This window comes from Hyla sarda, chromosome 4 (assembly GCF_029499605.1).
Source record: "Hyla sarda isolate aHylSar1 chromosome 4, aHylSar1.hap1, whole genome shotgun sequence".
NCBI lineage: Eukaryota > Metazoa > Chordata > Amphibia > Anura > Hylidae > Hyla > Hyla sarda.
Window position 1 is genome coordinate 69,043,971 of NC_079192.1, and position 25,250 is coordinate 69,069,220.

The 25,250-nt window shown below is 46.3% G+C and overlaps 1 protein-coding gene across 5 annotated transcripts in view; it reads left to right on the forward strand.

Annotated features, from left to right (window-relative positions):
* The window catches only part of KANSL3 (KAT8 regulatory NSL complex subunit 3), an 83,359-nt gene that overhangs the window by 37,650 nt on the left and 20,459 nt on the right, over nucleotides 1–25,250 (forward strand). For all 5 annotated transcript variants that reach the window (XM_056571349.1, XM_056571353.1, XM_056571352.1 and 2 more), the window contains exons 11-16: nucleotides 6,798–6,955; nucleotides 7,300–7,363; nucleotides 10,746–10,946; nucleotides 12,313–12,454; nucleotides 12,669–12,746; nucleotides 22,117–22,290. In XM_056571349.1, coding sequence (XP_056427324.1) covers nucleotides 6,798–6,955; nucleotides 7,300–7,363; nucleotides 10,746–10,946; nucleotides 12,313–12,454; nucleotides 12,669–12,746; nucleotides 22,117–22,290 — 817 coding nt within the window. The remainder of the gene's footprint in view (nucleotides 1–6,797; nucleotides 6,956–7,299; nucleotides 7,364–10,745; nucleotides 10,947–12,312; nucleotides 12,455–12,668; nucleotides 12,747–22,116; nucleotides 22,291–25,250) is intronic.

Genomic DNA, 25,250 nt, shown 5'->3' on the forward strand with positions numbered 1-25,250 from the left:
CCAAGATATACAACATATAAAAAGTTTTGAAATCTGACAGAGCCTGTTTAATATATTCTGTGTTGAAATTTGATCGCTTAAAGATATAGGTCCAAAGAAAGCCTGAGGCTGCACTATTGTTAGATCGTAGTGACAACATTGTCTCTGATTTATCACTTGCGGTATTATTATGTAGACCATGTGTGGATCAAAGTAATAACTACATATTTCCTGGCTTAAATGGGTTCTCCCTTGTTTATACTGTTTTTTGTTATTATGTTTGTGTGTTATGTGTGTTTAAGTATGTGTTTTTATATGTGTGTTGTGATTATGTATGTATGTATTTTCTTACCTTTTGTGAAGATCCGGAAGCTGGCCCCTTTTTCTTCCAGCGGCTTGCTGTGTAACCTCGGCCTCCGCCATGTTGTGTTCGGTAAGTGGGATGTCGGGGGGTGTGTTTTTGCTTCTGTCCTTCCTATCTTCTGACGTCCGAGGTGAATCTTTTCTTCCTGTTTCTTCCGTGGCTCAGCGATGAATCTGCGGCCTCTTCCGGCGCATGCGCAGGTATTTTATTTTTTTTTAACCAATAAAGTTTTTTTTGTCTAATTGACAAACTGTCTGCTATTAGCGTAGACCTAACGTACGCCACGCTGTTAGCGTAGCACTTGCGTACTCGCGCATGCGCAGACAGTTTGTCAATTAGACCAAAAAAACTTTATTGGTAAAAAAAAAAAATGCCTGCCCATGCACCGGAAGAGGCCGCAGATTAGTCGCTGAGCCACGGAAGAAACAGGAAGAAAAGATTTGCCTCGGACGTCAGAAGATAGGAAGGACAGAAGCAAGAACACACCCCCCGACATCCCACTTACCGAACACAACATGGCGGAGGCCGAGGATACACAGCAAGCCGCTGGAAGAAAAAGGGGCCAGCTTCCGGATCTTCACAAAAGGTAAGAAAATACATATATACATAATCACAACACACATAAAAAAACACATACTTATACAGACATAACACACAAACATAATAACAAAAAACAGTATAAACAAGGGAGAACCCCTTTAAAAGAGTACTCTGGGATACAATTTTTTCTTTCAAACTTCCCCAGGCTACAGGATTTAAAATAACAAACTATATACATACCTGCTGCCACTCAGCCGGTCACTTGGGCTCAAGGCACATAGAAAATGTACTTTTTCATCATATATCACTGTTTTTGGCTGCAATCCAAACAACAGATAAGAATGGACCGTTCACACATGCTTATTAAAAGCTCAGACACATAGCCCCCACCCCCTCCCTGGCATGCTATGCTTCATTAGAGGTCTGGGCTAATGGCTCAACCACCGGCAACCAGAAAGAAGATTACTGTGGAGGTCAGAGCTGGTTATCAGAGGCACCTTGGGAGCGGTGGTAGGTATGTATAGTTTGTTTGTTTTTTAAATGCTGGGAGCCTGGGGAAGTTTAAAAAATAAATTTTGTATCCTGGAGTACTCCTTTTAAAAGCTTTGTCCAGAATTAGATAAATTAATAAAGATAAACTTTCAGAAACAGCAGCATTCTTGTCCGTTGACAGTGTCTGTCTGGGTTGCAGGTCAGCCTTATTTACCTGAATGAGTCTGACCTTCTCTACCCTTAGATTAAAATGGCATGGCTTCTAAAAGAAAGCAGCTATTTCTCGTTCGGCTCCATTGGAGAACACAGGAACCGTGGGTATATCTTGCTGACACTAGGCATTAAAAAAAAAAGAAGTCGGACCCTCCTGGCAGGATATACCCCGCCCACTGACTCTGAGCTAATCAGTTTTAGCTTAGTGTCAGTAGCAGGCAGACGCATGTCTGGAGTTCTCAAGACCTGGTCTTGTTTTTTTGTTTTTTTCTAGTTCTAGAATTTTAGAGTTTTCTCTCCTTTTTTATTTTATTTAGGTTGGGGCGACCGGAGCATGGCACTGCTTGATCCCCCACTTGCAAGGAAGGGGCACGGTACATAAAGTATGCACCGTTAACCCCTTCTCGCCACCGACCAGCCCTAGGGATGCCCCCTGAGTCCTGGTCTCCTCTTGTCCCTGCTCGCCTCGCTATGGCATCATGATGCAGTGTGGCACTAGGCTGCTTGAAGACTTCAGTGGGTGAGTATGTGGATCATCTCCCTTGAGGTAAGTATGCCCCATCCACCTCTGTTTCCCCCTTCCCACCATGTCCTATTCTCCCTCTCCTTGGAGGTTCTCTTTACCTTGCAGGTCATTGTGGGCTGGATGTATTTTTTTTTCTGGGCGTTAGGGGTTCTTATTGGGTGTCCAGTCCCTCTCCGGAATCATGCCCGTGGTGTCTCTCACCTGTACCTTTAAAAACAGCATAGCAGTGATCAGCATGCGGACATGCCTCACACAAGGTGCTTTCTTATTCTTGCGACAGTATTCTGTTGCACGGCACCCCGTGCCTCCTTCTGCCTGCACTATGTCTGTGGCAGCCTGTGTGCCTGTCGCCCTGCTCCTCCTATGCAGCAGCTGTCTCGGCGGCCGTGCTTCCCGCAGCACATGTTACAGGAATCAGGGGCTACGGGCGGCTATTAATTTAGCCCGCGGCTTCGCCCCTGTCCTCCTGGTGGTAGCTCCGCCCACTTGTTCTTGTTGTCCGGTGCTCCTCCTCTCTTCATGGGTCCCTGCCAATGCCCTGTCAGTGTCGGCCTCTCCTGGTCTAGCTTGCGCTGCAGGGGTCATGAGTCTCTTCCCCCCTTGGTCTCTCTTCCTATCGGAGGCTATGAACTCCCCAGGGGGCTGCTCTCTGGCCGGTGGCGTCACTAGTCCCTCACACCGGCGCGCTGCTGTTGCTAGGGACCTCCATCTCTCCAGCTGCTCTCTGCTGTGGTCTTCCCTTTGTGCATGCTGCTGTTCCTGCATGCTGCATGGGACCTCCACCTCTGCTGGTGACCTCCATCTCTATAGGGGTCCTCCACCTCTGCAAGGACCCTCCACCTCTGCAAGGACCCTCCACCTCTGCAAGGACCCTCCACCTCTGCAAGGGACCTCCACTTCTGCAAGGGACCTCCACCTTCTGTTCCAGCCGTTACAGGACACAGGAACCTGGGTGAGCTTGTTCCTTTTTTCTCTGGGTTTGGCTGACTTGTCTATTGGGTTCTTTTCCTTTCCATGTCCGACCCCAGAACCGAACCCCCTCCCAGACAGGCGGTCTCCACGTTAGTCACATACTATTTCTGCATGGGCTGTAAGTCTAAAATGCCAAGTGGTTCGGCTGAATCCACCTGTTCTGTGCCTTCCGCCCAGGATGGCTCCCTGGAGCGTGCGGTCCCTGACCCTCCCCTGGTTTGGGTGTCCCCTCTCTCTGACGATCTCTGATCTGGCGCAAGTTTGCAGGGAGGTGGCAACTGCCTTAAAGCAGTCCTGTTTGCTTCCATCATTCCCGGGAGGCTCATTCAGTGTCTTCTGGCTCTCACAAGCGCCATAGGGTCATTTACTCTGACTCCTCACCCGATAGGACATCTCCACGCTGCTCTCGCTCCCTTTCCCCATCTACCAGGCGGTGTCCTCGCTCTCGCAGTCGCTCTCCTGGAGGCCGCTCCCGACCGCCATTCCAGATCTACTACGCCTGGCTCTAGAGTTTCCACTACCCATTCCCCGTCTCCTGGGGAACTGGTCGATGCAGACTCGGACCCACATTCGGAGACTGAGGACCTGTCATCCATGTCGGACATGGTGGACAGTCTGGTGTCGGCTGTCAGGGACACCTTTCACCTACAGGACCCTAGAACTTAGGACCCAGCTCCAGAAGTTTCCTTCCGCTGCCCACCCCAGACTCTCAAGGTCTTCAGCACTCATATGGAGTTTGATGACCTGCTGGAAACTGCCTGGAAGCACCCTGAAAAATGCTTCCAAGGGTCTAAGCGGCTGCGGGCTATGTTTCCATTTGCCCAGGACCTGGTCTCCAAATTTGAAACTGTAGGTTCGACCTTGCTTCAGGCATTCGCTGCAACTTGGGTATTTAAGGCCTTGTCAGCCTGGGCCTCCCAACTTCGCCAAGGCATTTTATCTGAGGCTCCTAGATGATCTGGCTGACCTAGCCCTCCAGATCTTCAACGCTCGTGATTATATATGCTCGGCGTCTCTGGAGTCCGCACGCTTTGCGGCCTTTGCTTCTGGCAACTTGGTGGCTATCCGCCGCTCTATGTGGTCGAAGGCCTGGAATGCGGACACGGCCTCCAAGAAATCGCTCACTGAGATGCCCTTCACTGGCGGCCTTTTTGGCAAACGCTTGGATAAAATCATCTCCGGGGCTACAGGCAGTAAGAGCTCTCTGCTCTCTCAGAATAAGGTGCGTCGCTTCGATTCTCGCTGTAAGTCCTCTTCGTTTCGGTCCTTTGCCTCAGGCTGCCAAAACAAACCAGTGGCTTTACAGTCTCGGAAGGCTCCTACCTTCAAAGCGCGCCCCTCCTGGAAGCAGGATGACCATTCTGGATGCTTCTCCGCAAATCCAGGTACCCGCAAACCGACCTCTGCCTGAAGGGACGTGCGCCCCCACCAGAGCCTTCCTCTCTTCCTTGTCTTTTGGGACGTTTGGTTGGCGCAGGTCCAGGATTCCTGGGTTCGGGGCATCGTTTCCGACGGCTACCAAAGAGAGTTTGGTTCTTTTCCCATAGATCGTTTTTTCCTGTCCCGTCCTTCGCCGCTCTCCAGCCCTGCCTGTGGCTTTTCAGTCTGCGCTCCACACCCTACTAACGCAGGGGTCATTGTGCCAGTTCCACCACAGGAATGTTTTTTTGGGCTTCTATTCAAATCTGTTTGTCGTTCCCCAAAAAAGGGGGAACGGTCCATCTGATTCTCGATCTGAAGCTCCTAAATCGGCACTTGCGCCTGAGGCACTTCCTAATGGAATCTCTCCGTTCTGTTGTTGCGTCCATGGATCAGGGCGAATTCCTGTCTTTGGTGAACATCCGGGATGCCTACCTCCACATCCCCATTTTTGCAGTTTGCTGTTCCTTCGGGTCATTTTCAATTTGTGGCCCTGCCCTTTGGGCTGGCCATGGCCCCCAGGGTCTTCACCAAAGTCCTGGCAGTGGTGATCGCTATCCTCCACTCTCGGGGGTGTCGGTGCTCCCTTATCTGGACGACATGTTGATCAAAGCTCCGTCCTTTGCACAAAATCAGGAGAGTCTCCACATCACTCTTCAGACCCTGACCCGTTTCGGGTGGGTGATCAACTGGGAGAAATCCAACCTCTCTCCCTCCATGTCTCTAGTCTTCCTGGGTCTTCGCTTCGACACCGAAAAGGCTCGGGTTCTGCTTCCACCGGACAAGCGGTGTGCTCTGCTGTCCGGGATCCGCCTATTGCACCGCCCGGGATCCGGTGGCCATCCGTTCGTGTATGGAAGTGTTGGCAGGATGGTTGCAGCCATGGAAGCCATTCCTTTTGCTCAGTTCCGGTGCCACCGTCTTCAGTGTGCCATCCTGTCCCTGTGGGACAAGTCCCCCCCCCCCCTTCTCTTTCAAGATCCTCTCTGCCACCTCAATTCACTGCAGCTGCATTTGACGTAATGGTGGTTGAAACTGCTGTGCTGAGGGCTCGCGGTTTCTCTCTCTGGGTCATTCGCACCATGCTTCAGGCGCGTAAACCGTCCTCTGGCAGGATATATCACAGGACCTGGCGTGCCTACTTTCGGTGGTGCGAGGCCCGATCCCTGTCTCCCTTTATTTTTTCCTTGCCAAACCTGCTTTCCTTTCTCCAGTCGGGTCTGGAAACGCGTTTGGCACTTAGTTCCCTCAAGGGGCAGGTGTCAGTGCTTTCCATTCTTTTTCAGTGCCCCCTGGCTTCTGAACCTCATGTTCGCACCTTCCTTCAGGGTGTGGCTCACGAGGCTCCTCCTTACTTGTCTCCCACTCCGCCCTGGGACCTGAATTTGGTTCTCGGCGCTTTGCAAGTTGCCCCGTTTGAACCCCTTCGGGAAATCTCTCTCAGCTTCCTTTCTTGGAAGAAGGTGTCTTTTCTCATTGCTGTGACCTCCACCCAGTGGGTGTCGAAATTGGCGGCTCTCTCCTGCCAACCCCCCCTTTCGTGTCCTTCACCAGGACAAGGCTGTGTTTCGGCCGCTACAGTCCTTTCTGCAGAAGGTGGTCTCCTCTTTTCATCTGAACGAGGATATCGTCCTTCCCTCCTTCTGCCCGCCTCAGTCTCACCCTAAGGAGCGTTCTCTCCACAACTTGGATGTGGTCAGAGCTCTGCTTGTCTATCTCTCGGCCACCTCTTCTTTTTGGCACTCTGATTCGCTGTTTGTCATTCCGGAAGGCCGGTGCAAGGGGCTTCCAGCTTTTGAGGCGACCATATCGCGGTGGATCCGGTCTGCCATATCAGAGGCCTATCGTTCTAAGGGGAAGGCTCCTCTAAGGGGTTACGGCACACTCCACCCGCTCTGTTGGGGCCTCCTGGGCGGTCCTCAACAGGGTTCCGCCCTGCAGGTGTGTAAGGCAGCCACTTGGTCGTCCCTGCACACGTTCACAGAGTTCTTCCAGGTGCACACTTCCACGTCTGCTGACGCCGGTTTTGGTCGTAAAGTTTTGCAGGCGGCGGTGGCGTTGCTATCCGTCTGAGTCTCTCTAGCTGGGTTCTGATTTCCCAGCAATATGCGTGTTTCTACTGTATTATTCCATAACTTTAAAGAAATCATAAATATCAGGATAGAAGTTTGAGGAACCATTTCAGAAAGAAGGAAGAAATATTACTGATTTTGTGCCTTTTTAATATGGGAATCTACAATCAGATTTATATTTTTATTATATAAACTTTAACTTGCATCTTTTCTTTTGTAGGATGTTGATGACCCTCTGCTTGACATGAAAACACCAGTACTTTTTGTGATTGGCCAGAACTCTCTTCAATGTCACCCAGAAGCAATGGAGGACTTTCGAGAGAAGCTCCGAGCTGATAACAGTTTAGTCATTGTTGGAGGAGCTGATGATAATCTTCGGTAAGAGTTTAAGGAATGTAAAATCTGTACATTTGCAAGGAGCTGAAAAGTATGACCGCAAACTTTTTAAAAAAAAAGGAGTAAGTTTAAAAAAAAAATGGGCAGTTTTTTCAAAAAATTTTCAAAAACTAGAAAACTACCTATATGTAATTGAACACTTGCCAGGTGATCAGAGGTAGCTGTTTATGTCTTTTGATGCTGCCAGGGCTTGCTGTGGACGTTTGTAAAAAAATAAAATAGACCGTTCTATTGATTTGTCAACTCTCTTATGTCCGTGCCTACATTTACTGTCTCCTGCAGTACTTATTGTCCCTCTGATAATATTTCTAATTTTATACTGACAGAATAAGCAAAATTAAGAAGAAAAGTGAAAGCCTGACGCAGAGCATGGTGGACCGATGTATTCAGGTAAAATACATTCCAGTGCAAATGTTTTGCACACGGCTGAAGTATATACTTCTCTGTCCTTGTTGATCTTAGTGTAAGTAACTGGAAGAAAGTCACTTTCACATAGTTTAGATTTGGGATGTGAGACAAATTTTTACTGAGACGCCTCTGAGCACAAGTCCAGCGTCTCTCAGACCCTCTGCCCGGCTGATATGAGAAGTTGAAGCTACAGATTTATTGCTGTGAGCCGCCATGTCACACACCGTTTTCACATTCACCACTTATTTTGATGCTCTAGCGATTTCTTTAACCCCTTAAGGACTCAGCCCATTTTGGCCTTAAGGACTCAGACAATTTAATTTTTACGTTTTCATTTTTTCCTCCTCGCCTTCTAAAAATCATAACTCTTTTATATTTTCATCCACAGACTAGTATGAGGGCTTGTTTTTTGCGCGACCAGTTGTCCTTTGTAATGACATCACTCATTATATCATAAAATGTATGGCGCAACCAAAAAACACTATTTTTGTGGGGAAATTAAAACGAAAAACACAATTTTGCTAATTTTGGAAGGTTTTGTTTTCACGCCGTACAATTTATGGTAAAAATGACATGTGTTCTTTATTCTGAGGGTCAATACGATTAAAATGATACCCATTATTATATACTTTTATTTTATTGTTGCGCTTAAAAAAAATCACAAACTTTTTAACCAAATTAGTACGTTTATAATCCCTTTATTTTGATGGCCTCTAACTTTTTTATTTTTCTGTATAAGTGGCGGTATGGGGGCTCATTTTTTGCGCCATGATCTGTACTTTTGATACCACATTTGCATATAAAAAACTTTTAATATATTTTTTATAATTTTTTTTTTTATAAAATGTATTAAAAAATAGGAATTTTGGACTTTTTTTTATTTTTTTTCGTTCACGCCGTTCACCGTACGGGATCATTAACATTTTATTTTAATAGTTCGGACATTTACGCACGCGGCGATACCAAATATGTCTATAAAAAATGTTTTTTACGCTTTTTGGGGGTAAAATTGGAAAAAACGGACGTTTTACTTTTTTATTAGGGCAGGGAATTTTTCACTTTTTTTTTACTTTTAAATTTTTTTACATTTTTTTTTTAAACTTGAATAGTCCCCATAGGGGACTATTCATAGCAATACCATGATTGCTAATACTGATCTGTTCTATGTATAGGACATAGAACAGATCAGTATTATCGGTCATCTCCTGCTCTGGTCTGCTCGATCACAGACCAGAGCAGGAGACGCCGGGAGCCGCATGGAGGAAGGAGAGGGGACCTCCGTGCGGCGTTATGAATGATCGGATCCCCGCAGCAGCGCAGCGATCCGATCGTTCATTTAAATCGCGAACTGCCGCAGATGCCGGGATCTGTATTGATACCGGCACCTGAGGGGTTAATGCCGGCGGGTCCCTGGCTGCGATCAGCAGCCGGGATCAGCCGCGCATGACACGGGCATCGGTCCGATGCCCGCGGTTATGCTTAGGACGTAAATGTACGTCCTGGTGCGTTAAGTACCACCTCACCAGGACGTACATTTACGTCCTGCGTCCTTAAGGGGTTAAAGAGTAGCTCCCACCATCATGGGTTTTTTTTTCTGTCCCTGCCTATTGCCCTTCTATCCCTAACACCCTCCCTGCCTTTATTTAATTTTTTTTACTATTTTAAAAATGGCATTTAGTCTTCCTGGTAGTGTGCTCACTACCAGGCAGACTTCCCCAGAAGGCACCACGTCACTGATGCCTGCTGGGGGCCAACTTCCGCCCTTAGTTCACCTATTCAGCATCCCTCCAGCTGTTTCCCCACTACAACTCCCAGCTTGCCATGACATCTATTGGCTGTCAGGGCATGCTGGGAGTTGTAGTGGGGAAACAACTGGAGGCACACCGTGATGGCCCATCCCGCTCCCGCCGCGTAGCCCGCAACCCCCCTGGCCCCGCTGCGCCGCACAACCCACTACCCCCCCCAAAAAAACATTCAGTAACAGACACAACATAGATAATCTTACCTGTCGCCGGGGCCTGCCAGGGAGCCTGCGCGTGTCCTCTTCATTCAAAGCACTCGCTCCCGCCTGTCTGATTGACAGGCAGGAGCGAGCACCACAGTGAATGAATTCCGACTCATTGCCAGGCTCCAAAGAGTCGAAATTCATTAGTGACGTCACTGCCCAATGCATTCGGCCACTGGGAGGGCGACCCCTAGTGGCCAAATTTAAAAGTGATTTTAAACTGTTTTAAAATCACTTTTTTTTTATTAAAGTATATTAGAGATATGTTGTAGTACTTAAGTACTACAACATATCAATTTTTTGATTTCATGATAGTGCCCATTTAACCAAACTAAAGCCAGCTTTCACTGCTGTACCATTTTTGGGGATAAAACCTTATTGGAACTTTAAAAAAAGAATGAGGTGTGTTTTTCTGTGCTGCCTTGTGCTGAAAAATGCCGCAGGCAGAGGAGCAGACAAATTGATTACAGCAGTTGCTGGCTGTGTAAGGGTGCGTTCACATGTGTCAAATTTCTGCAACTCCAAACAGTGCCATTAATCTGAAAATAAATATTTCTAATGATTATTACAACTGCAGTAATTTCTACAACTAATCTGCAACACATGAATTCACCCTTAGGTTATGTTTATATGTAATCGGCTACAGGTTTTATGCTGTCCCCTCCTCCAACTTTTTATTTTGTTTACATAGCATAAAATATGCAGCATGAAATCCACATCGAATACAGTATGTCTCCCATATACATATAATTAGAGCTGGAAGCAGACAGCTCCCTACATTGTGTAGTGGCCTTGTTTGTACAAAGGCTCTTTAGCCAAAATAGGTCCTGTGGTGGTATCACTCCTGTTCTCCTTATCTCTGCACCTTGTGTCATCTTATCTTTTTGTATATGTTATTGTTTAATCTATGTATTTGTGTGTTATAATTATTATGCTGCATGGAATTTATGACTTTTCTGGGGGGCTTATCGATGCTTTTATTTGACGGATAGCACCTTTCGCCACATCTTTTAAGATAAGGATAGAGTGGGGGTGCCACCATATTCATTTTCTCTGTGATATCCTTCCTTTGAGATTGTCTTGATATTATTATACTATAGTGTTATTGCATCTTGGTTCATATCAGTTTTTTATCATGTAATAAAAAAATCTTTGGTTATTGCAGCTTAGAAAAAAGATAACATTCATTGAAATGAATAGGTAAACAGCTGATCAGCAAAGGGGCCCTGTGGCGGACCCTTACCAATCAGATACCGATGCCTTATCCTGAGTATGGGACTTCAGACCCAGAAAGCTCCTTTATGTTTTGTTCTTTCATAAATCTATTCACGACAATTTATTTACTTACTTTTGAACTAGGATGAGATTGCGGACTTCCTTACGGGGGTCTTAACACGAGCAGATGGCCATTCTGGCTCTGATCCACGTGATCTTGATGCAGAGAAGAAGAAAAAGCCAAGAGAGTTCCTGAGGAGAGATTTATCACTTGATTTATCAGAAAGGAACAGCAGGCCAGCCTCCCCTGCAGCACGTTTCCCTGCTTCCCCTTCTGGTTCTGAGGTGAGAATTGTATAACTAATGGGATAATTATAAAATGAACAGTAAAAAAAATTTAACTAAATTTTAAATCATTTGTACCGGATTTTATTTAAGGTTTTTAGGATAATTGCTGATAAAGAAATAAAAATGCAAGAAGGAAATGGCATATCACTGATTTATTTTTTTTAATTTTTTTTTTTTATAAATTATTGCAATTTCTTTGTTTTATTTACTGTTTAAATGAAGATTTCGATGCCGCTTCCTTGACAATACCTGTTCAACATAACACATATTATACATGCATGATAGGAGAGTTTAATAAAGTCCCAAAAAAGTAATTTATCTTTCCCTATTCCTGTATGTAAGGGTGGAAATGGCATATAGGAAAGCAACTGGCACCTTTAAGACCTTTCACACATGGCAAAGAAAGAGTATGATGAAATATTTGTATCTTCTGTATTATGGACCCATTTCTAGTTTTTGGCTTATAAGTACTGATGCGACATGCTGACTGAAATATTGCCATGTAAAAGTGATTTTAAACAGTTTATATATTGTATCTACAGGTGTGCTTTTCAGGGCCTTTGTAGCTATTGTAAGGTAGTCATGTGACTTATTGTTAATTACAGAACCCCGGAAACTTATGGTTTCCTTTTAGGTTGTTTAAACACATCTGTGTGCATCTAAGTAAGTGGGCTCTGAAGGGTAGCTACATTTTAAAGGCTATATCTACCTTCAACAGCATTTTTATGTACTGATCAAATGCATCTTAAATGAAAAAATTAAAGGAGTAATCCAGATGGATTTTTAGAATTAGTGTCTGGGAGGTGATAAATAATTATAATAAAAACTTGTATCCCTTGCTTCCATACCACCACTGGTATCACAGTGTTCTGATTCTAGCTTTGTGGCATTTCAAGGTTTAGTGACTGGTGTCAGTCATTCTGAGTCAATCAACAGCTGCAGTGGTGTCCTGCCTCAATCACTGATTGGCTGAGCGGGCCTATGTCTTCACATCCCTGAATCCAGAATTGACTCACAGCAATGAACGTACCTCCATGGTACTGGCGGTGACACTTGTAAAGTGTATGATTTGATTTACCACCTCCCTGAACCTAATTATTTCACTGGGGACCTTAAATGTTCTATTTTAGGACATGGGTGAATATATGATTGGCAATGAATGCCTTTGATAAACATTGTTTATTCTTTGTACGCGGTGCACAAAAAACAGTTCCAAAAATGGTCTTCATTTCATACTTCTACTACTTTTTTAGCCCTTTATTCTATTCATCTCTGTCTTGTTCTTTACATTTCTGTGTGTAAATTCGAAACAAAAAATCTCTTTAATTTTTGTAAAAAATAAATTCCTTTTTCTTTTGTGAAGGACTTGTCTAGCAGTCCAGCCTCCAGCCCTAAAACCAAGTTAACTGCAATCCCCTCCTCTCATAAACCGGGACAGACAACTGTGCCTTTAAAGACCCAAATACAAAGACCAGGAGCCACTGTAAATCCTAAGCAAGCTCAAGGTGAGCATTTGTAGATGTGTTCACTTTGGTTATTCTCTATCTTGTTCCTAATAAAATAATTATATAGGGACATTCTTGTAGATTTTGTCTGGTTTGACGTTGTTGAAGTTTTCTAGATCTTAACATTCTATAATCGTGCACTTAAGAGGACTATGAATAAATTAGCTTAATATTTTGGTTAACACATTTTCTAAGTTTTCTTGTTGTATTTCAGCACAGTTTGCTGCTTTCCTAAAACAGAACATGTTAGTGAGAAAGTCTCTCCCAACGGGCTCTCCTTCCTGTGTATTTGGTGAGTAAAACTCACTGTATTCTTCCTACTTTGAAGTGTAGGTTTTACATACCGCTTCTGTAAAAATGCCATTCTCTTTTAATAAAAAATAAATAAGTATATATGCATATAACTGCCTTTAAAACAGTTACAGATGTCATCAAGGAGATCTTAAAGTAACCCCTCTTAATGAGCCTTAGCATACATTGGATGTTCCACACATAACATAAGGTTTTCCCCTGCAGGGGAAAGAAGTACTTTAAAACAACTTCCTATAGTATAGTCACTTGTTTGCCAGGGTCATAGCACACTATTATATTAAAAGCGTTGCCTGTATCCTTTCTCATTTTAATGCCAACTATTGTTTTTATAAAAGCTTTCTATAAAGTTATAATTAAAGGCATTGTCTAGGATAGTGCTTTCCTATTTAGCCTATTCTTATTTAATCATTAAATGTTAAAAGACTTTCAATTACACATGATGAAAATTAGATCCACAACGTAGAGTCCCACAACAGCCCAAAAACTAAATATCTGTTAACTGAAAGCAGTTTTGCCGCCATGGATACTTATCCAAGTGGGGGTACCCAGCCGAGTACAAAGATCGGCTACGTTTGGTATTCCCATAGACAATGATTGGCTCCTCCCAGCAGGATATACCCGCCTTCAGGCCCTAAGCTAATCAGTTTAAGCTTAGTGTCTGAAGGAGGTGGACATGGTCTGGAATTCTCCAGTCCAGGTCTTCTGATTTTTTGTTTTCCTAGTATAGGGACGTGTTAGTTTTTTATTCCTTTTTATTTCCTGTTTTCAGGTGGGGACTCATGGACTCCGGTTCCCTGTTTCCCCATTGCGAGTAAGGGGGCACAGACATTGCGTATATGCGCTGTTCACCCCCCTCGCCAACGGTCAGCGCATGGGTTGGTACCTCATGGGTCCGGGTCCCCCTATTTCCCTGCTCGCCTCGCTCGCGCATAGCAGCCAGGCGTGATGCAGGTAACTAAAGCTGACTGAAGACTTCACTGAAGACTCCATTAGGTAAGTTCTTCTGACTGAGGTAAGTACTTTCCCCCCTTTCTCCTTAGGTGCGGACTTGCAACCTCTGGAGAACCCCTTTTTTTGGCCCACCTTTTCAGGTTATGGGGCTGGCTTATACAGGGGCTGGAATTTTATTCTGTGGGAGCAGTGGCATCTTAGGGGGCATGTACTCTATTTTTTTACATTGTGTACTTCACTGTGTGTGTGGTTACTTGTGACTACGACCGCAGCGCCTTATATGCGGCTGACAGCCGCGGCGCTGGTACGGGCCGGGCGCTCTCTGGGCCAGCTTACTTTCACTTTCTCCGGCAGTCTCTGCCGGCGTATTGGCCGCCCGCTCTTTTCCCCCGAGCGCATATGCGGCTGACATGTGCGCTCGGGACAAGGAGCGGGCGCCATTACAGCTTCTTCTCGGCCTGTCTATAGCTCTGCCCACAGGGCTGTCGGAGATCTTCAGAGGCTTGAAGTAGCCTCCAATCAGCGCCGTGGGCGCGATGTTCAGTTAGAAGGGCCAATTAGTTAGTGCCTCTACTTCAGGCACGCCCCCCTCTACTATTGGCTGGCCTGTTTCTTACACTCTAGCTGCACGGAGCCGAGTTGTCCTCACTGCAGCTGCCAGGGGACACAGACTAGGGTGAGAAAGTTCCCGTCTCTGTTCTCATAATGTCCGTACCCAGAGCTGTTCCTCCCTCTTAACAGAAACCTGGAACGTTAGTGACTTATTTTGTCTGTAAGCACTGTAGTACCAAGATGCCTGGCTCTACCGAGCCCACTTGCCCTGCCTTCTCCACTGCTCCCCTGGTACCCCTTGATGCCCTTTCGGTTCCGGTGGATTCATCCGCTCCCCCAGCCTGGGTTTCTTCCCTGACCCAGTATATGGCTGATTCAAGTCTCCTGTTCTGTGGCTGAGGCCTCCCAGGAAGTGGTGTCCGCCTTGAAGGGGTCTTCCCTGCGCAGGGCCTCTGAGAGGGCCCGCTCCTCGTCTCCACATACTTCACGCTCTCACAAGCGTACTAGGGGTGCCTCGTCTGACTCTTCCATTGAGTCTTCAGATAGACGTGAGTGTTCCCCTCATGGGTCCCGCCCCCCCGTCATCTGGGCACAAATGTCGCTCCTTCAGAGGACGTTCTCGGAGTCGCCGTTCTGCCACGCCAGAGCCGCGTACCCGGTCAGGGTCGCCCCCCTCCAGGACTGCCTCTACTTGTTCACATTCTCCTGGTGGACGAGGCTCCCATGCCGGTATCTGACTCAGAGGACCGCTCGGACCCAGGATCTTCGGATGTCACTCCAGTAGTATCCTTTCATCGTGCTAAGCCAGCACCTCAAAGGTTCAGCTCTCACACTGACTTTGACGACATTCTGGAATCTGCATGGAAACATACAGACAAGAGGTTCCCGGGAATCAAGACGATTCAAGAACGTTATCCATTTGACAAGGACTTTGTCACTAAGGTGGTTTCCCCTCCCTCAGTGGATCCACCAATCTCCAGGATCTCTAAGGCGACTACACTGCCTCTGGCAGATGCCGCTGCCTTCAAGGATCCCACGGACAAGAAGGTAGAATCCTTAGCGAAGTTTGCCTCTGAAGCAGCTGGCTCTTCTCTTCTTCCCATCTTCGCCTCGACATGGGTGTCCAAGGCCCTGTCGGAGTGGTGCCAAAAGCTCCATAAGGGTATCTTAGCGGGATCCCCCCCAGAGGACCTATCTGCTCTGGCTCTCCAATGCTCTAAAGCTGGGGACTTCCTGTGCGCAGCTTCCATTCAGTCAGCCCGTTGTTCTGCCTTTGCTGTGGGTCACCTAGCGGCTCTCCGCCACTCTATGTGGCTTAAAGCTTGGAATGCGGATGCCGCTTTCAAAAGGTCTCTCCCTGAGCTTCCTTTTATGGGTGGCTGTCTTTTTAGTAAGCGCCTTGATGAGATTATCTCTGAGGCAACGGGAGGTAAGAGTTCCTTGTTGCCTCAAAATAAGGCTTGCCCTACTTCCCAAAGGAAGTCCTTTTCCTTTCGGACCTCTGGCTCCAGCAAAGGGTCCGGGCAAGCGCCTTCGCGGGACAAGAAGGCTCCCTCGTTTCGGGCACGCCCGTCTTGGAAGTCGGACTCCAACCGGTCCGGCCATTTTGCGCCCAAATCAGGCAACCGCAAACCCACTTCTGCATGAAATGAGGCCCCCACCTGCGTTTTTTTCTCGGGTGGGAGGTCATCTCTTACTTTTTCGAGACATCTGGACCTCACACATTCAGGACTCTTGGGTCAGGGACCTGGTGTCCAACAGTTACCGAATCAAATTCGCCTCCCTTCCAAGTGATCGCTTTTTTCGATCCCGGGCCCCCCGGTCTCCTTTTCGAGAGGCTCTCCAGTCTCTGCTTCTCCAGGGGGTTATCATTCCCATTCCTCCAGGGGAACTGTTTCGGGGTTTCTATTCCAATCTTTTTGTGGTTCCTAAGAAGGACGGTTCTGTGCGACCAATCCTAGACCTCAAGCGTCTCAACCGTCATCTTCTTATCCGCCACTTCTGAATGGAATCTCTCCGTTCGATGGTGGCGTCCCTGGAACAAGGGGAGTTCCTTTCATCGGTGGACATCAAGGATGCCTACCGCCATGTGCCAATATTTCCAGGCCATCATCGGTACCTCCGCTTTGCGGTTCCGGAGGGGCATTTTCAATTCGTAGCCCTCCCCTTTGGTCTGGCCACGGCTCCTCGGGTCTTTACCAAGATCCTTGCGCCAGTGATGGGCCTGTTACGGTCAAGGGGAATCTCAATGATACCCTACCTGGACGACCTTCACATCAAGGCTCCAATCAGAGCCCAGACTGGAGAATGTGGACGTCACTCTCCACACTCTGGATCGCTTTGGGTGGATGGTCAACTGGGACAAGTCAGTCCTCTGTCCTACCCAGTCTCTAAGCTTCTTGGGACTTTGCTTCGACACGGCCTCTGCCCGAATTTGCCTCCCGCCGGACAAACGTCTGGCGCTTCTGTCGGGGGTCCGCTCCCTTCGGACCCAGGTCTCAGTCCCCATCCGCACTTGTATGGAAATCCTGGGTCGGATGGTGGCAACTATGGAGGCCGTACAGTTTCATTACCGCCCCCTTCAACTGGCGATTCTCTCTCGATGGGACAGGTCTTCTCTGTCCCTCGATTGTCAGATTGTTCTCCCTCGCAGTGTCCGTCCATCAGTCTCTGCTATGGTGGCTCCGCTCCCCCCTTCTTCTCCAAGGGCGGTCATTTCTTCCCCTTCACTGGCAGGTAGTTACAACAGATGCCAGCCTGTCGGGCTGGGGCGGTGTGTTCAGGGCATCCTGGGCTCTCCAGAATAGGGCCTCGGCCTCGCAGATTTGCAAGGTGGCTACCTGGTCGTCTTTGCACACTTTCTCGAGGTTCTACAGAGTTCATAACTTCGCATCAGCTGATGCTAGTCTGGGTTGTAAAGTGTTGCAGGCGGCAGTGGATCGGCCGTCTGCCTGACTGCTTATCTGCCCACCCAAGGGACGGCTTTGGTACGTCTCACGGTCTGTGTCCCCCAATGGAGCCAATAGAGAAAAGGAGATTTTTGTTTACTTACCGTAAAATCTCATTCTCAGAGGATCCATTGGGGGACACAGCTCCCGCCCTTTTTGGGGTTTCCTTTGGTTCTCTGTCCGAGGGTGTGTTCGGTTATTTTTTTTTCTTCTGGTTCTCGGACAGTTTGGGTTTTTTCTTGACCTGTTGGTCTCCTCCTATTGCTCTGGAACTAAAACTGATTAGCTCAGGGTCTGAAGGAGGGTATATCCTGCTGGGAGGAGCCGACTTTTTTTATTACCATAGTGTCACACCTCCTAGAGACAGCAGCATACACCCCACGGTCTGTGTCCCCCAATGGATCCTCCGAAAAAGAGATTTTACGGTAAGTAAACAAAAATCTCCTTTTTTTTTAACTCTTTTACAATACATTATTTAAAATACATGATTTAAATTGATCACTTTGTGTTAATGCACTCCTTTTTGTAGGCCGCAATATATAAAGCAGAAGTTGAGCAGATTGATGTATATTTAAAATGTTTTATGATGACTTGTCATTTATTTTTGTAAATCTTTGCTCATTTTGGGCTAAAGGGCAAAGTAGGCAGTCCCTACTATAAATGACAATTCTTTGTATATGCACACTTACACACAGATAACTGAATACTGCAAAACGAATCATAAAAGGGGTACTCCTCCCCTGGACATCTTATCCCCTATCCAAAGGATAGTGGATAAGATGTCAGATCGCCGCGGTCCCGCTGCTGGGGACCCCCGGGATCCCCACTGCGGTACCCCGCTGTCATTACTGCACAGAGCGAGTTCGCTCTGTGCGTAATGACGGGCGATACAGGGGACGGAGCTCCGCTCCTCATGACATCACGGCAAGCCCCCTTAATAAAAGTCTATGGCAGGGGCCTGACGACCGCCACGCCCCCTCCCATAGACTCGTATTGAGGGGGGCGGGCCGTGACATCACGAGGGGCGGGGCTGTGACGTAACGATGCTCCGGCCCCTCTACTGCCCGTCATTACGTGCAGAGCGAACTCGCTCTGTGCAGTAATGACAGCGGGGTGCCGCAGCGGCAATCCCGGGGTCCCCAGCAGCGGGACCGCGACGATCTGACATCTTATCCCCTATCCTTTGGATAGGGGATAAAATGTCTAGGGGAGGAGTACCCCTTTAAGAGTAATCCGCAGCCCTCTAATTCAAGGTACAATTAAGGCCAAACTCAAACTACAAACCATAATTTTTAATAGTCTTGGTTAAAATGCAATAAATCTACACTATCTCCAAAAACTAGACACATAGGTAAAGTGGGAGCTGGGTCACTACCACTACACAAATATGTGTTACTACTAGAGTTTGAGCGAACTTACAGTACATTGGCTCGTATCGAACCTCACGACTTGGCCGTTGATTACTTTAGTCTGCATAAATTAGTTCAACTTTCCAAGTTCTCCGGTGGCAAGGAAGAGTCCGGGATGACAATCTCATGTCTCCTAGGACTGTATACATCTTTTCCAGGCCACCGGAGCACTTGGAATGCTGAACAAATTTATGCAGACTAAAGTAATCAACAACCAAGTCATGAGGTTTGTTACGAGCCAATGTACTGTAAGTTCGCTCAACTCTAGTTACTACCTAATCAATGGTCCAAGTTGTGGGATCAATTCAACTATAGGGCTAGGGGTTAATTAAAAATACAATGCTCCCAGACAACCCAATGTGTTTCTGTTGCGGCCTAACGCGACATCATCAGGGGGAGAAACGCTGAGAGGTGTAAGTAACAGGTAGGTATGTAAACACACAGTCAACCATCCCTAATTGTAAAGCCCCACAGTGAGCGTGACCTGCTGGTATAAGAAAAAAGGGAGAGACTGGAGGGGGCGCCTTGTGTGATACCATATGGTAATGGGAAAGATCAGAACTGGGGTGTATAACCCCTAGGTAGTAGCTACTAACCTTGGAACCTTGGTAAAAACTTGCGTATCAACCCACAGATGGGGTTACAATATAGTCGGAACCGCTGCGAAGCCTGAGGTCACAGGAGAGAGAGAACCAATCCTGGATGAAGACTTGTAGTGAATGGAAAAAAAGACCTTGGAGAGGCCCTGCTGGTTCCAAAATGGATGGAATAACCCAAAGCCAGAGATGCAGGTGTACAAAACACTGGAGGGTTTATTATAAACAAATAAAACAATAAAAAGGAGATTACGCGTTTTGGGGGAGCCACCCGTTTCTTCAGATCAGTTTACATACGGTGGGTACAATCAGGCTTTAAATATGCACAGAAAAGGCGCCAAGCACTAAAGTGGGAGGGGCCAAACGAACACACATCACATGTTACAATATTAATATAATAAAAAAATAGAAATCGGTTATAAAAAATATAATTAATCATGAATGGAAATAAAAAGAAACAGGCATGACATCTTAATAATCAAATGGGTTACAGTAAAAACGGGATATAAACAATAAGCCAGTGGTGGCAACATATGGACTGCTGTTGAAAACAGATGTAAATAGGGATGACTTCAGAGGTGGCAGTGGGTTATGTGCCGCTGCGCTTGTGATAATGTTCCCCTGCGCAGCGAGCTGTAGTTACAGACCCGTTGCTAAGGGGTGGCCGTCATGTGACTACAGGGGTCCAATCAGCGAGAGTGAGAACCGGGCAGGATCGGTGTGAGCTGTCAGCGAGTTCAGCTCCGTCTAGCAGCACCAAAACAGGTAGCTGTGATCCTCGGGCTATGCTTATACTCACTGATAACGATGTCTGTATTGCCTTACAGGGGTGTAAACAGGCAGCTGTATAGGATACATGTACACTATGAGGGGGAGTATGAGTGGATCAGATGTATGAATGTGCCTGAGGCAATATAGAGCAAGTAATACGGTGAAAGGATATGATTACCGGTAGGCTGTATGAATATAAGATATGTAAAATGGAGAATCAGTATGTACAAGTGATGTACGTATCATGAAAGAAGTAGCATGATTGTATATAGTAATATAATTAATGCGGTAGTGTTGTTTACTATGAAAAGGAGGGATACAAGTAAAGTGCAAGAGTTATTCCTCATAAGCTAGTATATATAGTATAGAGCTGAGGAAAGAAATATATATAAGGGATGTATATAGAGATATGTATATAAGTGTATACAATGAGAAGGTATAATACTGTCCTCTGTATAATAGATACAATAAATACAATAAAATAGAATAAATCCCTATATAAAGAAAAATGCATAATTATACACTTACATATATGTAGGACTGTAGGTACCAGAAGATTGAAATGTGGTACACCCGTTATACAGAACACAGAAAGTAGGGTGTAACATATGTGGATGCTGATAGTAAGGTAAATGCACAAATTTACACGTTACACACTATCATTTCATTTAAACACCTAGGGGACAAAGTGCGGAGGGTGTGAATCCAGAAGTTTCCCCTTCTTCTTAGTATATTATACCTCTGGTCCACATCTTTAGTGACCTGCTCAATGGGAGTGGCCTGGATAGAATTGAAATCTCAATTTTGTCACTCCGTCATGTGCCGTGAGATATTATGTAGTAGAAGCCATACGCTGTGTTGCTGCAATGTTTATTCAGGCATTCCCTGAAACAACGTATGGTCCTAATTACATACTGTAGGTTACATGGACAATGGAGCGATTGGAAAGGTCTCCCCAGTAACAGTGGAAGAAAATGACTTACATTTCTGAGTGATGACCGGACAGCACTTACATCGTGGTATACCACATCGAAAGCTCCCTGTAGTGCTCAAGAAATTGGAGGGATCGGTCAAGTTTGATTTTGGGGGAATATATGAGTAGCGCAAAACTACCTAGCTACCTGTCCAAAAAATTGAACTATGAAGTGCCTAAGCTTATGGACAAAGCTTCTTGACATACTGTAAACGTACAGCCATACAGAGCAACATACTTAGAAACACAAACAGACTAGAGGAGCACTATCTCCAATAGCGCAAGTGCTGTGGTAAGCAGTATTACATAAAGAACAGCAACCTGCTAACATGCAATGGCAAATAACAACTTACTCCAGGAATGCTGCCTGTTAAAATTGCATTTTTGTTTTTGCCAACAGGTTGCCACATTTATTTGAATCTTAGCTGGTTGCTGTTCTTTATGTACCACTGTTTACCACAGCACTTGCGCTATTGGAGATAGCGCTCTTCTAGTCTGGGTGTGTCTCTAAATATGCTTTTCTTTATGTTTACAATATGTCAATAAGCTTTGTCTATCAACATAAGCTACTACCCCCCTCTCTTCCTCCCACACTCACTGTGGGGTTTTTCAGTTGGGGAATGGTTGACTATTTGTGTGCATACCTACCTTATACTCACACCTCCCAATGTTTCTGCCCCTGATGATGATATGGATAGGGTCGCACGTAGCATAAACGCTGCATATTTGATGCACCTGTGTATTTCTGTACAGGCAAGTCTATGGGAGAAATAATAAACACCCATAAACTTTGCTAGCGTAATTGCACTGCAGGTGCAATTACGTATATTTGTGACCCTACCCTCAAGCTTTACTGTTATTTTAGAAAACTTTTGACATGTCAAGAGTTTTGATCGGTCAAGGTCTCGTGCTGAGAATCCCACCAATCTCTAGATCTAGCCGTGAGAAGCCATGGCAGCAACTTCACACCCCGCCTCAGCGCTCAGTCTGTCTCATTGTAGGATGGAGCCTGACTCCTGCAGTGAGATGGACTTAGTGCTGAGCCGAGAAGTGAAGCGATCAGATCAGTGGGCACTGACAGGTCAACTGATTAAAATGCTGTAAAAGAATTTTATTGGCATGTTCACTTATCTTTCCCATGTTTGTTCAGTCCCTGTGTCTTCAGAAGCTTCAGAGGATAAAGATGATCTAAGAGGACAGCTAAAAAGGCCTCCTAGCCCTGGAAGTAACGCTGGAGTAAAGCCCTCAAAGCGTGCCAAAATCAAAGTGACCATTGTCTCCCATGGAGACTCTTCAGGAGGAGGGAACACCAGTTCACAGGAAGGTCTGTCATTTTCACAAATGCAATGTCTAGTGTTAATGTTCTTTTAAAAGTGCAACTGTCGAGTGCTGCCCTGGTAATCTCCAGATCTGCGATCAGATAATTATCCTGAGGATAGGAGAAACCTAGTATTTGTGGGCAAACCTCTTTAAAGATTAACTCTAGCCAAATGAAATTACCTTCATATAGCTGCACATTATAGGGGTACTCCGGTGCTTAGACATCTTATCCCCTATCCAAAGGATAGGGGATAAGATGCCTGATCCCGGGAGTCCCGTCACTGGGGACCCCCGTGATCTTGCACGCGGCACCCCGTTTGTAATCACTCCCCGGAGCATTTTCGCTCCGGGTTTGATTACTGGCGACCACATGGCCAACGGCGCGTGACGTCACGCTCCGCCCCTCAATGCAAGCCTACGGGAGGGGGCGTGATAGCTGTCACGCCCCCTCCCGTAGGCTTGCATTGAGGGGCGGAGCGTGACGTCACGCGGAGTTGTGACGTCACACGCCGTCGGCCCTGTGGTCGCCGGTAATCAGACTCAGAGCGAACATGCTCCGGGGACTGATTACAAACGGGGTGCCGCGTGCAAGATCACGGGGGTCCCCAGCGGCGGGACTCCAGCAATCAGGCATATTACCCCTATCCTTTGGATAGGGGATAAGATGTCTAAGCACCGGAGTACCCCTTTAACAAGTGTATTCTTTGCTGTGCACATCAAGTTTCTCTCAGCTTTTCCTCTAGACAAGAAGTCCAGTAGTTCTTATCACATATGATGACCATCGTCTACAGTAGACCACATGTCACACTTCCTTATCCTTTGCTTTCAGAGAGTTCTTCAGTGTGTGATAGGCTGTGATTGGTTGAGGCTGTACACACCTCCCTCATCTATATTCTCTGCTTCTCTAACCATGTGACCTGCTCGGCTCAGCAGCTAACACAGAAAACAAGCACAGGGGCTTATGGTCTGTGTAGTGGTCATCTGCAGTTCTCAGGTCCCTGTACAAACCAAGCAATACCTGGATTTTCAAAGACTGTTTATGGGGGTCCAATTCTGAAACAACTCAGCTGGGGTGCCTTGTGCCTTGGCTGTAAATGTTGGCACCCCTGAAATTTTTCTAAAAAAGAAGTATTTCTCACAGAAAAGGATTGCAGTTACACATGATTTGCTATACACACGTTTATTCCCTTTGTGTGTATTGGAACTAAAAAAAAAAAAGGGAGGAAAAAAAGCAAATTGGACATAATGTCACACCAAACTCCAAAAATGGGCTGGACAAAATTATTGGCACCCTTAACTTAATAATTGGTTGCACATCCTTGGGAAAAATTACTGAAATCAGCCGTTTCCTGTAACCATCAGTAAGCTTCTTACACCTCTCAGCCGGAATGTTGGACCACTCTTCCTTTGCTAACTGCTCTAGGTCTCTCTTATTGGAAAGGCGCCTTTTCCCAACAGCAATTTTAAGATCTCTCCACAGGTGTTCAATGGGATTTAGATCTGGACGCATTGCTGGCCACTTCAGAACTCTCCTGTGCTTTGTTGCCATCCATTTTTTTCTGCTTTTTGACGTATGTTTGGGGTCATTGCCCTGCTGGAAGACCCAAGATCTCGGATGCAAACCCAGCTTTCTGACACTGGGCTGTACAGTGTGAGCCAAAACCCAATTACCCGTTGGTAATCCTCGGATTCCATAATGCCTTGCACACATTCAAGGCACTCAGTGCCAGAGGCAGCAAAACAACCCCCAAACATCATTGAACCTCCACCATATTTCACTGTAGGTACTGTGTTCTCTTCTTTGTATGCCTCCTTGTGGACAGATGAGACCAAGATAGTGCTTTTTGGTAAAGCACATCATTCTACTGTTTACTGTTTCGGTAAACAGTAGAATGATGTGCTTTACCAAAAAGCACTATCTTGGTCTCATCTGTCCACAAGACGTTTTCCCAGAAGGATTTTGGCTTACTCAAGTTCATTTTGGCAAAATGTAGTCTTGCTGTTTTATTTCTCTGTGTCAGGCTGGGTCCACACTACGTTTTGTCCCATACGGGAGCGCATACGGCAGGAGGGAGCTAAAACCTCGCGCTCCCGTATGTGACCGTATGCGCTCCCGTATGCCATTCACTTCAATGAGCCGACCGGAGTGAAACGTTCGGTCCGGTCGGCTCATTTTTGCGCCGTATGCGCTTTTACAACCGGACCTAAAACCGTGGTCAACCACGGTTTTAGGTCCGGTTGTAAAAGCGCATACGGCGCAAAAATGAGCCGACCGGACCGAACGTTTCACTCCGGTCGGCTCATTGAAGTGAATGGCATACGGGAGCGCATACGGTCACATACGGGAGCGCGAGGTTTTAGCTCCCTCCTGCCGTATGCGCTCCCGTATGGGACAAAACGTAGTGTGGACCCAGCCTCAGTAGTGAGCTCCTCCTGGGTCTCCTGCCATGGCGTTTTGTTTAATTTAAATGTCGATGGATAGTTTGCACTGACACTGATGCTCCCTGAGCCTGCATGACAGCTTGAATATCTTTGGAACTTGTTTGGGGCTGCTTATCCACCACCTGGACTATCCTGTGTTGACACCTTTTATAAATTTTTCTTTTCAGTCCACGCCCAGGGAGATAAGCTACAGTGCCATGGGTTGCAAACTTCTTGATAAGGTTGCGCACTATGGACAAAGGCAAATCTAAATCTCTGGAGATGGACTTGTAACCTTCAGTTTGTTGATATTTTTCCACAATTTTGGTTCTCTTCTCCGCTTTCTGTTGTCCATGCTCAGTGTGGCACACACAGATACACAATGCAAAGACTAAGTGAACTTCTCTCCTTTTTATCTGCTTTCAGGTGTGATTTTTATATTGCCCACACTTGTTACTTTCCCCAGGTGAGTTTAAAGGAGCATCACATGCTTGAAACAATCTTATTTTCCCACAACTTTGAAAGGGTGCCAATAATTTTGTC